The 17,091-nt window shown below is 48.9% G+C and overlaps 1 protein-coding gene across 1 annotated transcript in view; it reads right to left on the minus strand.

Moving 5' to 3' along the window:
* Positions 1 to 6,143, minus strand: part of SYT17 (synaptotagmin 17) — a 34,651-nt gene extending 28,508 nt beyond the window's left edge. The window contains exons 1-3 of the mRNA XM_053957718.1: positions 6,067 to 6,143; positions 2,778 to 2,795; positions 1,335 to 1,483 (exon numbers count right to left, since the gene is read on the minus strand). Of these exons, the coding sequence (XP_053813693.1) occupies positions 1,335 to 1,483; positions 2,778 to 2,795; positions 6,067 to 6,081 (182 nt within the window). The 5' untranslated portion in view covers positions 6,082 to 6,143. The remainder of the gene's footprint in view (positions 1 to 1,334; positions 1,484 to 2,777; positions 2,796 to 6,066) is intronic.
* Between the last annotated feature and the right edge of the window lie 10,948 nt (positions 6,144 to 17,091).

The raw sequence follows: 17,091 nt of genomic DNA on the forward strand, positions 1-17,091 counted from the left end.
ACACAGGACGTCCCTTCTGCTGCTCAGCACGCCAGATAAGCTCTGAATCACCCTCTCACCACAAGCCCAGCTACTTGTTCCCAAGATGTAATTGCTCCTGCGCCAATCTTTCCACGTCCAGTACTGCAACCTCATCACTGTGCTCTCCTGTGCGTGATGCTTTCCTATTTAGCATTGATTTTGTTTCCATTCCCCATTAATTGCAGGTGAATCAGTTTCTGAGCATATATCAGACTGTTAAATATGCTGCTCCACATCTAAAAACCACTCTAACACATCCTGAACAGCTCTATTTTTATTGCTTCAGTATTAATTACCATCCTGTTCTACCTGAATTCGAAAGAGTACATGGACAAGACTGCGATTTAAACGTGAGAAAATTTATTTGATGCAGCACCAAGACATGACCCTTCCAGAGCTGACACAGAATAACAGCACGCACTCACAGGAGTAGATAAAATTACCTGAGTGCCTCAGTGCCCAGGTACCAAAGTCTGAGCATCACACAATGCACCGAGCAGGCCTCTCCTGTGCCACAAGTTCTGGACACGCTGAAGCCGTGTCCATCAAATGGTCTGCTCCACAAAGCCCAGCCCAGCTGACAAGGCAGCCACTAAACCACCAGAGAGCTCTGCTCCCTTCTTGGTTTCACTATTGCCTCCACAGGGTCACCTCTGTGCTGCAGATTCCTTTCTGAGAGGGAGTAAAAGAGGGAAGACTTCACTGACTGACTTTGTAGTGGATTTGCAAACATACTAATCAAAGCTCCAGATAAGACCCGGTGCTGTGGTTCTCTAATGATTTGAGGAGAAATTCTGAAGAGTACTACAGTGATGCAGGAGATCAAGTCCTGCTAAATGAAACTTTAAATGAATTTCCCCTTCAGAGCACGTAGCAGCTCTGCCTTTCATCTGCATAAATGATAACCACCTTCATGCTAGGATAAGAAAGTATTTCTAAACAACCTCATCAGCATTTCAGCCAAGTTGAAGTGCTCCAAAGGGTTGGTCCATTTGAAGAGGAAATAGGACTGAGGAGGAAAGGCATCTTTAGAGAAGGGGGCACAGCTAAACCAGTTATCCTTGTTATGCCAGCTTACAAAACAATTTCTGTCTTACCCATCAGAAACAGTTTTTACAAAAACTAACCTTGCTATTTAAGTTAACAGAGCTGCTCTTTTTCACCATGCCAGGAGTAGCCTGCATTCCCACCCTCAGGAGGTTCCTGCTAAGTGGCATCCTCTGAATGTCCCATTGCAATTCATATCAATACTCTCATCACAGCTGAGCAGTCACTCCTTGGTTACAGCTAGGAAATCATGCATCTAAACTTACAGCCAGGCTGGAGTTTGAGCAGGGAAAGGTCCCAGGATTTCAACTTCATCTTCATTTGTTTGACAACAGCTACAGTCAAAACACTTCTGACAACAATTCCTGCAGGTCCACCGGCACAGCAAGAGATCCGAGATGCGAGCGAGCAGACCCTGGAGCCATTGCAAACCAAAGTACAAGATTACAACCCATCAATAGCTATTGAGAAAAAACACTCAGCTGTGTTTGTGTTTCTGCAACAGAACATTAAGAACTGTATTTATTTCATCTATACCAACAGATAAGTGCTATGCAGTTACCAGCCCAACCCCACTGATGCCATAACAAGGCAGGAAAATAAGCATTCTCTGCAGGTATTTTCCTCTCTAGTAGCAATGTATTATTATGTAGGTTGGCAAGAGGGTGATTTACAAAGCACTATGGCACAGCAATATGCTGGAGTGGAAACATGCATATTCCTCCACACACATCAACAATCTAATAGATCAGCAAATAGACAACAGAAGGAATTAAAAACAGGAGGTAAGCGAAAGCATCAATTTAATTAACACAGCAATGTGAACACACTTCATCCCTGTAGATGTACCAGTAATATTTGTACAATCCATGCACATGGAGCATTACAGCCCAACAAACTCACCACTAAAATGGATTAGCCAGAGCACACTATCCTCATGCTTCTGCTCTGCTACCATGATTAATTTAATGAAGAACCTTCAACGATATTTTTAGAAGAGTAGTTGACCCAGAAAAGTCTCTCATTTCTTAGGTTTCTGTGGTGGCACTGGTAGCACCACTTGTACCAGTGCTGTGTCAGCTCCCCGTCGGAGCGGCAGCACCCTGTGGCCCCATTTCCATGCCATCCCCCCCCAGCCTTCCCCCCACTTTAAAGCTCTGCTTTGAGAGGAGCAGACAGCCAAAACTCAGCTCATTTCCCACGCACAGCAGCCCCAACTTGTGCTGTTCATGAGAGGGCTCATTAAGCAGCACAAGGGCACTGCTCTGTGGGCACGGTGGGAGACCAGCAGCTGCAAGGGCACAGCACCTGCACCCAGGGTGAAACTGCTTTACAGCTCTATGTGACCTTGAAAGGCTCCTGAGAAACAGAACAAATGAAGTGTATGAGAGATTCTCCATAGTTATCTCCCCAAAATACTCGAGACATTTTCAGCATTCATGAGTGTGGACCATGCGGAGGGGTTTCCTCAGAGGAACCTGATCTGCAGAGAAGATTTCACAGGAACATGGCTTTTTGCTACAGTAAAACACATTTTTTCTTTTTTCCATAAACAAAATCTGGGCACTGCAAACCAAAAAAATTACTAGCCCAAAATGCAGTGCATTACTTATATCTAGGACATCAGTAAAGTGTCAGAAAACACGAGACAATCCCCTCAGGATGGAGCAAGGAGACAGAGTGGGGAGTGAATCATCAGATTAACTCACCTCATTTATTGGTTCCAACTGTCCTTTTAGACATCCAGGATGAAGCAAAGGGGAACAAAATGAAAAAGACAAAAACAAGTTAGCAATGCTCAAACAACTTTAAATTTTCTGCCATGACACGCCCCAGTCTGGGATGAGTTTGAATTTCTGGCAAGACAGTACCTTGTAGATGTTAGAGGAAGGAGAGGTCTGACTGGGCATTGGCTTCTGCCGTTTCCAATCCTTCCCTACAAAGCTCCTCCTGCTCCTCCCTTCCCACAAGCAAAACTCCCAAACCCATTCTGAAGCATGAAAATCCTGCTCATTGCTTCTTGCTAATGGGTATCACATGCAACCACTTATTTTGTTTTCTTTAGTAACCTGCCTCTAATTGCAGCAACTACTCGCTGCTGACAGCAAACCATATCCAAATTTTTCAGTGGAAAAAAAAGGCTTTTCTCCACATTCAGCCCATATCAATGGAGTTCCAATGCCAACTCATTAAAAAAACATTTCTAGGTAAGGGTACAAACTGAATACTCTCCATTGCATACATATCTCTGGGCACCTTCAGCCTCATCCTCAGATGTGACTTAAAGAACTCAAAAGATAGAAGTTAAAGGCTTGATTCCCACACTCCCTTTCAAAAATCTGCACTGCAGCCCCCTCCCCCCCCAAGCCCCAGAGAAAATCTACAGCAAAGGAAGAAGGCATCACAAACCGTTTTTTAATTCACAAAGCCACCCTTGAAACATTTTATATATATATATATATATATATATATATATAATGGACTCATTTCCTTTGGAGACTCATTAGCATTTCCGATACCTGCTGAAATGTCTTAGCTATTGCATTCCCTTGACCATGTCTAAAAGTTTCTTATTTGTCCTGGCTGTCTTTGTATAGTGGGAATTCCTAAAAAAAAATAAACAAAACCCAAACCAATACAAAACCACAGAACAAAGCAATAAAAAAAAAAAACAAAAAACACCACAAAAAACTCAATCCTACTCTTCTAAATGTAGAAACTGGTTCCTAGCTTTACACTCGTGACATGGCACGAGCAGCCTTTTCTGAAGAAGCTGACATGCAGAAGTTGCCTTTAGTTCCAAGAACTCTGCCATGGACCACATTTGGTGCAAGCCTTCCTTTTAAACTTCTTGGAAGCCAGTGCTTGTCAAAAAAGCCACCCCTTGTTGGGAGCAGTTAAAAGACTAGAAGAGCTGTGGCGCAATGAGACAAGACATCTGACTACAGATGCCCATGGGCCAACTGTTTAAGAAAATGCTAAATGGTTAAAAGGGCTTTATCATTCCTTATTAATGCAAAGTTGCAGCCAAAGCTCCAGTGGTTTAGCAGAGCTGCAAGGAGGATATTTAAATCGCTCTAAAACAAAGCGGCTGGACTGGTGCCACGCCATCCAACGCCGAGCACGTCACGCAAAGAGAGGGCTTTTCCAAATGGCCCACAGGGACACGGCGGCTCACAGCCAACAGCCCTCCTGGCCACCATCGGTCACGGCACCCTGTGTGCCACCAGCCCCGAGGGCACACAGCCATCCCGCGGTACCGAGACAGAGTGAGCCTGCGGCCACCCCAAACGGGAGCGCAGGGATAAGAACTGAGTATGGTAGTGCTGAAGAGGTAAACAAGTCAACAGCACCATGCAGGGCTGAAATGCAGGGGCCCACGAAAGGAAAGCAAACACGACCACCTGTTCACCCACCTCGCTGGCACCAGGCATGAGGGGCAGGGCTGTGGAGCGACAGGGGCTGGGGAAGGCTGCAGCAGCGGGCTGGCGCTGGGGGATCCCCGGGAGCACAGCAGCTGCGATGTGCTCAGCAACCCCTGGAGAACGGCTCAGTCTCCAGGGCCAGGGAGGCACCATCATGCTCTGCCACGTCATCCCAATTGGCCGAGCAGAGAACAAGCCAGATGGGAGTCTCCAGCCACGAGTGAACCCTCATCAAGGGCGAGGCTGGGGGCAGGGCTCCATCTCCACAACCTGCTGCAGGGCCCCTGGGTGGGGGTTACCTGCTCCAGGTCAGCAGAGCCACCAATCCCAGCCAGGTCCTCAGAGCAGTGACAACAAACCACCGTGGAAGTACCCCCAGGGATGCTGCAGCAGGGTGGGGTCCTCGCTGGTCACAGAGCGTGTTTTGCCCCCGCAGTTACACCCCGGGAAAGGCTCACAAGCTCCATCAGCAGTGGACACCGCAGCCTGGGGACAGTGCGGTCCCCTCAGCCGCACATCTCCCACCATCCCACCATGACTGAGGCGCCGGTGTGGGGATAACGGGGCGTTGCTGATGCCCTGCATCAGCATACCTGTCCCGGGGTACCCCCCCCTTGTACCCACGGGCCCCGACGGCCGTGCTGCTGGAGGCCTGCCCGGCCCCACTCGAGACCCCGCTGAGCCGGCGGGCGCCGGGAGCCCCGAGCCTCGCAGGACATCTCGGGCGGGGTCCACCCGCGGCTGCTCCAGCACGACTCCGGGGACAGCTCCCTCAGCATCCCCGCTCCCATCCGCCGGGCTCAACCCCGAGCGGGAGGGGACCGCGGGGGGCACGGCGGGGCGGGCGGAGCGGACACGGCCCCGCGGGACGGGGGGCACGGCTGGCGTCGGTAGCGGGGTCTGTACCAGCGCCCGCCCGCCCGGAGATGTCCCCCCCGCTCGGGTTCATCGTGAACTGGGCGGCTGCGCTCGGGGCAATGGCTGGGAAGCGGGCGGCTCGGGGGTCGCTCAGGGTCTGAGCCAGCCCGACAAGAATTCAGCCCCACAAAGCTGGGAGAGCCCATCCATCACGGCGCAGCCCGGGGCTCCCCGCAGCCCAGGGCGCCGGTGCTCCCCACCCCGCAGGTGCCCCCCACCCGCCGGACTGTGCCCCGGCTGGGGCGGCCCATCGCATCTCGGTCTGCCCGCGGGGTTCAGCATCCTCCTCTCTCCAATAAGTCCTTGTGCGGGATCGGGACGGGCTTCCTCGTCCCCGGGGCCATCCCGCTCCCCCAGCAAAGAGAGGCCCGAGGGCTGCTCGCCAACCCCGCGGGGATCCTCTCCTGCCCCGGTGTCTCGCTAGCAACAGCTGCCGGCCCCGCTCGGCCCCTCGCCGGGGGCTGCTGTCGCCTCCGGGAACTCCTCCCCAGAACTTAACCCGAAGTTGCGCACCTGCACCGGGCACGGAGCACGGCGGGGGGGGGGTCCCGCCGCGGCACCGCGCCCGTCCCGCAGCCGCCCCAGAGACCCCCCCCCTCCCGTCCCCCGGGGATCACCCCCGGCCCGCCGCGCCGCCGCCCCGCTCCGCACGCACCTGGATGTACGCCATGGCTCCGCGGGGCTCCGCGGGCGCGCACGGCACCTCCCGCCGCGCGGCCCCACCCGCGCCGCAGCGCGGCACCGCCCCGGGCGGGGGGACGGGGCCGGCCCCGCGGGCAGCGGCGGCTCCGCGGCCGCGCAGGCACCGGCAGCGCGGGGCCCCGCCGCCCCCGCGGGCGATGGGGCGGGCGGCGGGCGCGGGGCCGGCGCTCCGAGCGGGCGGGCGGCTCCCGCCCGGCCCGGCCCTGCCCGCGGAGCCTCCGCGGGCCCGCAACAGGTCCGCCGCAGCGCGGGCGAACACTGACCTCCAGAGGGCCCCGCGCGGAAATTCAGGGACGCGAACCCCTCCTGGCCCCCGGGACACGGCGCGGGAGGTGCCGGTGGAGGCGAGGGACGGCTGGGCAGGTGCGAGCGGTGGCCGTGGCTGATAAAGCGATTTCACAGCAGCGCTTTCCCGCGAAGAGTTCGCTGGATGAGAGGACACACCTGAGTTTCAAGACAGATGCGGTTGTTTTGTAAGCTTGAATGAACAAAGTCAAAACATACAAACTCACACCTTCCCCAGCTGAGACGAGGAGCTGGAGCGAGGAGTGAGCTTGTAACCCACAGACCACAGTGAGCATCCTGTCCCTGCGCTGATGTGTTGGGTCCAGCCAGAGGCAGGATGGGAGGGAACGTGCTCCAGCAATGGGCAAATCCCACCACGGGGGTGGTTGGACCTGGAGAACTCAAGTAGCAAAACACTCCTGAGGTCAAACTCTGGAAAGGGAAGGCACAGGAAAAGTGGAGCTTTCCGGCCGTTCTCTTGATCACCACCTTGGTGCCACACAAACTGGAGGCTTCCCAGCATGCTGGTATAAACAAAGGCTTCTGCTCTCGGTTTTGGAGGAAGCTCTCAGGCTACACTTCTGGCACCTTCCTGGTGCATTGATTCATGCTAAACCCTGGATAGAGGCAGAGAGGCAGCAGCTTTCAGCTCAGCCCAGCTGGGCGGTCAGAGCACCTCCCTGACTCGCAACAGCTCTGACTCACCACATTTCAGTTTACTCTGGTGAGTGGTAAAAACATCTCCTGCTCTGGAGAAGGGGACACTACAGCTTCAGATATTGGCCAGCCTAAGAACACTGCTGCTCCCTGTGGTTAGGAGGGAGCATCTGGGCCAGGATGTCTTTGGAAAGCTCTTGCATTACTGTTCTCGTTTAATGGCCCTTTTAAGTTCCCATTGAATTAAACGAAAAACTGCCGTTGACTTCCGTGGGAAGGGCCGGCAGTTTTTAAATACTCTGAATACTCTGAATTTAAAAAAAATTTAAATACTCTGAATTTAAAAAAAAATTAACTCTCTGTTTTCCCCAGGGAGAGCAACTACTGCTTTAGAAGAATAATTATCACAGTGGAGATAAGCAAGAAAAAGCCTGTAGTGCTTACTTGTTTCAGGCAGTTTTGAGCATATGATTAAGTGGTGGTACAAGTTTTTTGTCCATTTTTGCTCTGCAATTCTTTTTAATTCCACTTCTTTCCAAGTGCCAGTGTTTAAAATGTCAACCTTTACTTTGATTATTGTTGCTCTTTTCACCACCGCCTTGATGCAGCTTGCAATAACCAAACGCACAGATTTTCTTTTTTTTTTTTTTAATGTTGCAACATAATGAGGAGAGAGGCTTAAGCTTTCAGACAGATTTTTTTTTTGACTCCTTAAAGGCAAAATGCTGTGAGTCACAAAACTGTGGCAGGCACTACACAAACATTATGTGCATGTTTGTACTTACTCCTTTAAAAACTTACAGAAGAGAAAGATCAAATGCTGCATCACTTCACAGTGACTTTTTTGGCTGACATATATTAAAATTATGAACCAGAAAAGAAGAGCAAAAGACGTTTATATGGGGAGTCGCCAATACTATTGATTTTTACATGAAAGGAATGCCTTCTTTTCCCCTTCACATGCTTTGGTAGCAGCTTGTAGCACAAAGCCATGAGATACATGTGCTCCCCTTGCACACTCATACATATACATGCATTTAAGTGCTTTTTACATCATGGCATGAAGGCTTTTAGATGATCCAGCACACACATTCACTAAGCAAGCACAGCTCTAACCCACAGAATATGACAAGGATTCAAAACAGTAGACAGGTGGTTATTGTAAAATCTAATTTCAAATCTGCATATGGCTGATGCTCTGATTAAGCTCTGCTTCTACAGCACTCAGAATAAACAGATCCATTTGACATGATGACAACATAACCTTTGGATGTCCTTTGCTGTGCACGCTCTGTGTGTGATAAGACACATTCCATACTTCCCACATGCAATGGCTGTGATGCAGATGGCGAGGCTTGCAAATGCAGAATTTTTAAGCAGAAAACTAGGAAATGAATACTGCTTTTGCAGAACATGATTTTATGGCAGATTTCTATTCTTACTAATACACACTGGGAATAACATCAGCTACATCCAAAGCACGCACTCGAATCATTACAACCAGCCAAGCAAGCAGCAAAATCTACCTCCAGCACAGCAAAGCAGTTCAGCACCTTCTCAGACAAACCAAACCAGGGATGTTGGTATTCAAATGCCATGCCCAAACCTACCCAAAGACTTTCAGCCTCTTTGTGCCTTAAAGTTAAGAGAAAAGAGCATCACTCTGAAAAAGTAAAGAAAGCAAAGGAAGGCAATCTGATGGCTATTTCAGAGCATTTTCATTTGAATCCTACTAAAGCAGTTGACAGTGCTTTCTGCTGCAAGGGGGAAGCAAGAAGAACAGAGGCTATGCAAGGTAAGATGAGGTGTCTTCCTCTGCTGTTCTTTTGCCAAATCCTTATTACCACCACTTGAGCCTGCTGGAATAGCCATCTACCACTCTGCCAAAAAATAAGCTTCTTATCTCCAGATGTTTTTATAAATGGCAAGCTACTGTAGCTGGTGCTTCCCCACTGCTGGTGGCAGCTGACAAAGGTCCAGCTTCTCTTGTTGTTACAGAATTGACTTAATTTCCTCGCAGCAGCATCCCTCCAATAAAGGTATTTGCAATTAACTCTTCAGAACCATCTCTAGAAATATTTGTCTCTTTACAGGCTTCATGGAAATGCAGTTCCATTCCCTGTGTGATTTTGAGGCTTTTTTCTGCCTTGGGTTTGTACTCTGAAGAGGCAAGTCCAGGAGGTTTTATTCAAGAAGTTCTGGGCAGCCAGGAACGTGACTGTTTCCTGCAACCCAGGAGAGGCCCCCCTCGAGTCTGTCAGCAGCAAGGATTAGCTTTGGCTTTGCCATAGGGACCTGGATTTATTCTAGCTCTGTGACTGACTCCGTGGCAGGGGCAGTGGCAGGGAATGCCTGAAGTGAGCTGAGCTGAGCTCTGTACCTCCTGCTGATGGCAAAGCTGCGAGCTCAGCCCTGCTGGCTGCCTCCCAGGCTCACGTGCTGATCCCTTCAATCCTTTCTCCCACATTCTCACTGGGCATCATGCCCAGACAGCTCAGTTTGTAGTGGAAGGTTACCCCCTTCTCCTACATCGTTCCTGGTGTACTTCAGGAATCAGCAAGAAGCCTGGGCTCCAGTGCCTCAGTCTCAGGCTCGGGTCCCTTGAGGCATGAGAGAGTCAGAGCAGCTGATCTTGTGCCAGTGATGATGCAGTTTCCAGCAGGAGCTGGGCTGACATCAGTGTGACAGACACAGATTCCAGCTAGTGACAAAAGGGGAAGGTGCTGCAACCCATTTCCATGACTCACCCAGCCTTTGGTCTCAGCTGCCTCTAAATCAGCCCATCAACACCACAGACATCCGTGCATCTGCTGATGTGGAGTCAAGACAACATTTCCAAGCTTCTGCATTGCCAGTGGCCAACTGCTCTTTCGATTTCATTGCATTTCCCTCCTTCTTCTCTGCAATTTTCCTAAGCTCTTATCCCTTTATGGATTGGCATTACCTACCCCGGCTCCCCCTCTTGTCACATCTCCCGGACCCAAGTCACGCCCGTAGCCTGGAGGAACCGGCTGGTGCTGTGCCCTGGAAAACTCCTCTGCTTCAGTGCACACACAGCCTCTGCTGATGCTGCATCTTGTAGCACATCTGGGTTATTAAATGGCCACCTGGCAGCTCCCTAATTGGTAATATCAGTAAAAGCACATTTTTCTCTTTTCTTAAGTCTCCAAATAAAGCAGTTAAATTTGATCTAAAATCCTCACATCCTCATTGCCTCATATAATTTGTAATGACCTTGCCTATGCTGCAAAAAATTACAGCTATTTTTTTTGCACTCACACACTTTCTAGTTTCTCTAACATACACTCTGGCAGGGAACTGAATGACACAGCATAATCTGCTAAAGCTTTTTCTATAGTAAACAGAGATAAAAACCACAGCCAAAGGGCACGCAGGCTCCGAGGAAGCAGGCACCGTGTGTTATTGTACCAAGCACTGCAATCCAAATTGCTGCTCAAAGGAAAGCTGTCCCTGGAGGGAGCTGTCACCGCCCAGTGAGGTCATGCTCCATTCCAGCACGCTGACCAGCGCTGGTCTGGCGCAGCAGAGCCCTCGGTGGCCTCACACAGTGTCACTTGTGTGAGGCAGTGTCATCAGCAGAACGTGTCGAAGGGGCACGGTGACTGCTAGGTCAGATGTATAAATAAGAATTTGAGGTCATGTTCTTTCAAGGACCTCATTTCGCAGTGCAGATGGGACCTGTGTGACCCCTGAGCCACTGGCTCGCAGGGTCCCCCGGCTCGGCACAGCCTCAGCAGGGGAGGGAGCCCGGAGGAGGCGCAGCGCCACCGAGACTCTGCTGCTTTGGAGCTCACGCCCCGCACTGAGGCCAAAAAAGCTTGGATACGGCAGGCTTTGGGTCAGAAAAAGCCTAGAGTATTTTCAGACTTCCGAGGAGAGAACATTGTATTTATAGGGAAGTTTAGTTTTTCAGTTGCTTTTGTGATTCATTTTGTTTATGACTGGTTTATTTAAGCTGGGCTGAGGAGTTAGCGGCTAGATTGCTTTTCCAGGCTCACATTTCTAACTGTTTGCAGACACAGGACAGAGCTATTTTTGTAATATAAATCATTACAGAGGGAATATCTCACAGTCCCCACTGAAGCAAATTCCTAAGGAAGAGAGCTCTATTTTAGAAGTAAATTTCTACTTCATACTTTTTTCAATTTAATGGCTGAGAAACAAGGACCACCAGTCTGAAGCCAAGCAGTTTCTCAGCAAGACAAACTCCGTGGAATGAGAGTCACTCCTACCAAGAGGAGCTGGGTGGGAGCTGCAGATGTGGCTTCCCAAGCCCTGGGGGATTGAGTGTGATCCTGGTGAAGGGGCTGAGCAAATGGGACAGAACCTAGGCTTCAAGGTGGCACAACTTTAGACATAAAGGTACTCAAGATACTTTCAGTGCCGACCTTAAAAAATAAGATCATAACTTCTAAAAAGGCCAGAGTGTGGATTTTATAGAATAAGGCAAACTCTATCTCAGCATCATCTCTCTGAGACTCAGGGACTGTTGTAAAATAAATGCTGAGAGCTGTGGTTGTGTTACGGACTTGTGGATGACTTATTTTAGAAGAACAGTCTCAGCCCCTGGAAGTAGTTTGAATAACTGTGCTATGACTCTTCCCATTTAATTCACACTAATTTGGCAAGTCACAATTCATATTCATAGGAGCATTAAAAACTACATCAAACCTAGAAAGTGGACAGGGAAGGAATTAGAATTTACAGGTTTTTCCTTTCCAGCAGTGACTTAAAAATGTAAATTAACACAGAAACAGATGTGGTCAAGCACGTTTCTTCAACTGAATCAGCAAGGCTTTATATCTGAGCCCTGGGCCATGCAGCTGTGAAATACAGGAAAAGTTATCCCAAACTATTTAAATATAGCTCATAAGAGAAAAGCTTTTAATTTATGAAACAAATTAACAAAACAGAAAAATAGAGGTTGCTTAAATTTTTGGAAAAACCCAACATCAACAGCAGCAAACCCCACTTCTGAGCTGCAAAAGAACAGCTACAAGACCATGTTCAGGATCATTCCGCTGCAAATACCAAGCATGATTTGCAAAAATATGCCCAAGACAGCTTCAGAATTCAGCAGGTTCAGAAGGGCATGACTGTTTTTATGACAAAAGGTTCTGTTTCCAGTCGTCTTCTCTCAGCAGCAGAGACCATTACATCTGGTTTTCCCATTTTGCACATTTCATTAAGCAGATGTGCAAATTACTGTATCCTGCAGTAGAGCTAAACTTGGTGGGCTAAAGGGACAATTTGCATTCTAAAGCACTGCAGTGCTGTAGCTGAGAAATAAATGGAATTCCTGAATATTTCTGCCTTGAAAGGACCCCAGTTTCACCTGTCTGTCTCTGTTGTTGAATTCTTTCCCTCCCCTTCATTCTATGCATTTACCCTGCAGCGTTTGCAGTGGGACACAGCTCTGCTGAGGAGGGAGGCTGCAAATCCAGCTAAATGCAATCAATATAAAGGAACAGAGTCCTTTCCAAATTAAAATTTCCTTCTTACAAGGAATCTCTTATTTGGACATTAATGGAAACCAAAATAACTACCCACACAGCAGCACGCACCGTGCTCTGCCATTCAGAGCCGAGCTTGGACGGCAAACCTGTTTTCATTGCAGACAGAACCAGGCTCCTATGAAAAAGTCTGCTAAAATCTAGGTGATAACATTCTTCCTTGCTGCTGGGAGTTCCCCTGGGTGTGTGACTGAAAACTCTGTTCTTACAGATCACATGGGAACACTTTTGATCTTGGGGGTGCTCCCTGTATTGCACAGGCAGCAGCGTTATGTTCCTCCCCCAGAATGTGCCCAGTAACTCGCAGCTGATGGAGCAGGGAAGGTGTCCCTGCTCCTGAACAGTGTCCTGGTGTGGGTCCAGCCCCACCCTGCACCTCATCCCACTGTGCCAACAGCTCAGTCTGTGTCACCTGCCATGACGGGTGACAAACTCTTTCCACTGGCTCCAGCAAAGCAGTTTATATGACTCAAGGACTGCTTTTGCCCTCTCCCAAGGGAGGAAGCTTACTTCTCCTCCTCCCTGCAGCATCCCTTTTACAGCATTGGACTGGGGACCTCGCTAGCAGCACAAATCAGTTTCCAAGCAGAAAAGGGACAAAAGTAAATCTGATCTCATCCCGGCTTCCTCCCCCACTGAAGAACCGGAGTGGCTGTGGCCAGCACGTGACTGCCATCTTGTCCCCATTCCACAGGGATGCCATTGAAAGGTTATGAAAATACTGTGCAGGACAGAGAAAGGAGGCATCCATCTGCTCCCTTCACTGCAAGGGCCTGCTCCCTCTGTGAGCCTGGACCAGGGAGATCTGCTGAAAACAAGTCCTAGGTGCTCTCGAGGGGCAAAGATGTGCCAGAGCAGTCAGGACAGCACACTGTGGTTTGTGCAGGGTCCTGTGCTCAATCAGAGAAGCAACTTATTCACTCAAAATTAACCTGCTCTGCAACTTGAAAGTTTCTGGGGTAGCTGTGTTTGGTGACCTCTGAGATTGAGCAGTTTTATACAAATAAAATACCTGTGCACTTCACATACAGCTACTGTAGTGGCAGTCAGGCAAACAGATACTCAAACTGCTGCACTGCCGGAGCCCTTTGAAGTCTCATTATGAAGGTCTTTATCAGCCAAAGAGATAAATTTCACCACTGAAATGACCCTTTTTCACAGTCCCTCCAGCTGCCAGAGACAGGTGAGCAGCACTTTCACCAGCTGGCATTTCAGAGGCAGGAAGCAGGGCTCACACCACATCTCCTTCACAAGAGTTACAAGCCCTGACAGCTTTGGCTGAAGAGGTTCATGCAAATCCCATGGCTCTCCCTCAGAAACACTGTCCTGTTTTCCATTGAGGGCTGACTCTTCTGGTGACCACCTGGGCAGTGACCATGTTCCCAAGGTGATCACCTGGCCCTGCCTGCAGTGCACCTGCTGCCTTCCCTACTTACCCCTTCCTCCCACCATCTCCCCTCCAGCTTATCTACCTGGGTGTCTCTGTTGCCATTCTAAGTCAGATACTAATCTCATCCAACAGCATCTCATTATAATTAGTTCTTAATTGCCACTTACCACAGGGACCATTTCGGAAGGCCATAACAATTCTTCCTTGAGGAACTGAGTGTTAAAAGCTCGTTATGTGCCCCTATACACCCTTTGGGTAACGAAAACGATTTCAAGAGGCAAATTTAAAACGCTGCTGTGCACACAAGCTCTGCACACAAGATTTATATGGTTTCCTGGAGCACTAGTAGCATTTTCAAGGAGCAAACCACAGAAGTCAGTGTGTTTTGTTACCAATCTCCCTCTGTCCCTCCCTCACGCACTCACCATGTCTGAAAGTCATGTCATGTAAATGAAAGTGGGAACATTTTAAGAAGCACCTGTAAAATGCAAGGGGTTAATGTCACAGCAGAGTTGCATTGCTGCTGCTCTGCTGGGACTGGTGCCCCCAGCCAGGTGCAGCACATCGTGAAGAGTCTGCATTTCAAGGCACACAGCACTCAAAGAACCAAGAGATAAACAGACTGTCGGACAAAACTCATCCTTAGGCACATACAAAGCTTCGGCCAAGACCTCCTTCATTCCTGAACAAGTCAGACTCCTGAGAGATTTGAAAATGGACAGTTTGCCAAATTCTTACCAAGCTCTCCAGGGTTCCCACAGCAGAAGCTACAACTGAGTGCCAGTTCACTTCATTTAACCATCCATCTGTCAGTGCAGCAGTGAGGACACAGAGAGGCCTGATGCTTCTCAAGTACTGCCCCATCCACCCTGTGCCAACAGGCAGTTCAGTGTCTGTTCACAGCACTCTGCAAAACACCACACTGAAATAAAAGGCAAGAAATGGGCCTGTTGCTTTCTCAGAGTCTATTGCTGCTATTCTTCTCCCCACTCCCCTTTTTTTTTTACTATTCAGGAGATGTCATTATTTTTGGTAGGGCCGGAATGACTGCTGAGCTCAAGTGGCTCCTGGGGAAAACATACAGGCTCTGTGCAGAAATATTTTTTGGAGAAGTGCCCATGATTCACAATCCCTGACTAGCAAGTTTCTCTTTTTTGAAACACACTTCAACAAACTTCCAACAGGGATGACAAAAAGAGATGCTCAGAAGACACATTCATACCCCTATACAATAACCTCTTGGGCAGCAGCCCCTCCACCAGAAAACAGACCCAGAGGTGAGAACTGCACAAAAGTCAGGGTTCCTGAAAATCCCTCCTGTAGAAGCCAAGCCTGCACAGCCAATTTAAATGAAGAAAAAGTCTGTAATGTGCCTGTTCATTTGCTGATGTTTTTATGCCTAAACGTGGTCCTAGAAGAACTTCCAAGAAGCAGTAGGAATATATTCCTAAATGCATTGCACAGCACAGAGAAGTCTTTTGCAACAGAAATAGAGGAATGACTCATTTCCTCTGTAGCGGCTGCTCCGGCATTTCACTCGCACAAGCAGCAGAGCAGCAGCTCCCTGTGCCATGTCAGGAGGAGCTGGGAAACTCTAGAGCAGCTTCCAGCATGTGTAAATCAAACTGAATTTTGACTTGCCTTCAAAACCAGTGATCCCTGATTGGCATCTGGTAGAGCACAGGAGACAGACTGGCAAACTGCACCCAAACACTCCCTCCCCCGATGGGAGTTTTGTATTTCAGCATTTTGCACAGGATTAAACCCTGAAAGAGAGAGGCAAGAGTTGCCCTCTCTGTTGCCCTCCCCTGAAGCAGTACACACGTGGATTTGCCCGTGAATTCAGCTCCAAGTTTCTCTTTTCCCCTGCTTGAAACTAAAAGGAATGGACTGAAATTGTTGGGGAGAAGTGGGCTATTGGTTGGACTTTGCTGTTGTTCTTCCTGTTTCTACAGCTATTTGTCTTCAGTCAGTACAGTGAGACTTCTCAAAGCAACTCCTTCCCTTCCTCCTCCAGGAATCCATCATAAATTTTTGGTAATTTTTGGTAACTTTTCTTCTTTAATTTGATAGCTGGTAATCTTTCCAGCACTATCTCCATCAAGCCTGTCTGCTTTTTTCCTTGCATCCCCTTTTTCCCTCCCCCCACCCATCACGGGGACCCTGTGGCAGGGATAAAAGCCAATAGACAATCACAAGTATCATGAATTCACTAACAAACCCTTGTCACATCCAGCCCAGCCCAAAGAGTATTCTCTATGCAGCTCTGGTCCCATTTTTTCAGGGGTTTGGTGTTTTGTTGGTTTTGTTTTGTTTTGTTTGTTTGTGGTTTTGTTTGTTTGTTTGTTTGGGTTTTTTGGGGGAGGGTGGTGGTTTGTTTGTTCGTTTTTGTTTGGTTTAGTTTGGGTGGGTTTTTTGGGGGAGGGTGGGAGGAGGAACTCCCAGACGTGTCAAGAAAAGCAGCTTTTAATTGGAGTACACCAAATTCTTCCGAGTCTCTGAATCACCATTGCTATCCTTTAAAAGGAAAACACCAAGGCTTAACACAGAGCCTGGTACATTTGATGTACGCACGTTGCAAACAACCTTTAAGTGTTTTGCATAGAAATCGTTGCTTGAGTCCACAGGCTGTTTACAGACACAGAACACACATTACCTGTATAGCTCTGCTGCTGGACTCTTAGAAAGCAGTTGCAAGTAACGCCGATTCTTGGTTACTTATTTAAAATAGGACACTGAAAGTACATGCACAAGAGCAGAAGTAGTGTCTTCATTAGCCACCTCACATGTTTGAGAAACCCAGACAGGTCTATCCATGGTCAGCCCTCCTTATCCTGCTTATTTTAGAGCTGGGGCTACTTCAGTCTCTCCAGTAAGCACAGCACCGTGCTCCAACGCATCAGCAAGCACTGAAGGAGAATCCTTGTGCTTTAAGGGCTGCCAGTCCTCATTCCTTCCTCAACCTCCACCTTCCCAGTGCTGTCAGCCCAAGAAAAGTGGGACTGGCTGCTCTTCTTGCCAGCTACTGAAATGATGTCACTCACCTCAGGAAGACTCACCAGGCATACATTTAAAGAGGTGACACAAGAAATAAACCAGCCTGGAACAGGAA

This window comes from Vidua chalybeata, chromosome 16 (genome assembly GCF_026979565.1).
Source record: "Vidua chalybeata isolate OUT-0048 chromosome 16, bVidCha1 merged haplotype, whole genome shotgun sequence".
NCBI lineage: Eukaryota > Metazoa > Chordata > Aves > Passeriformes > Viduidae > Vidua > Vidua chalybeata.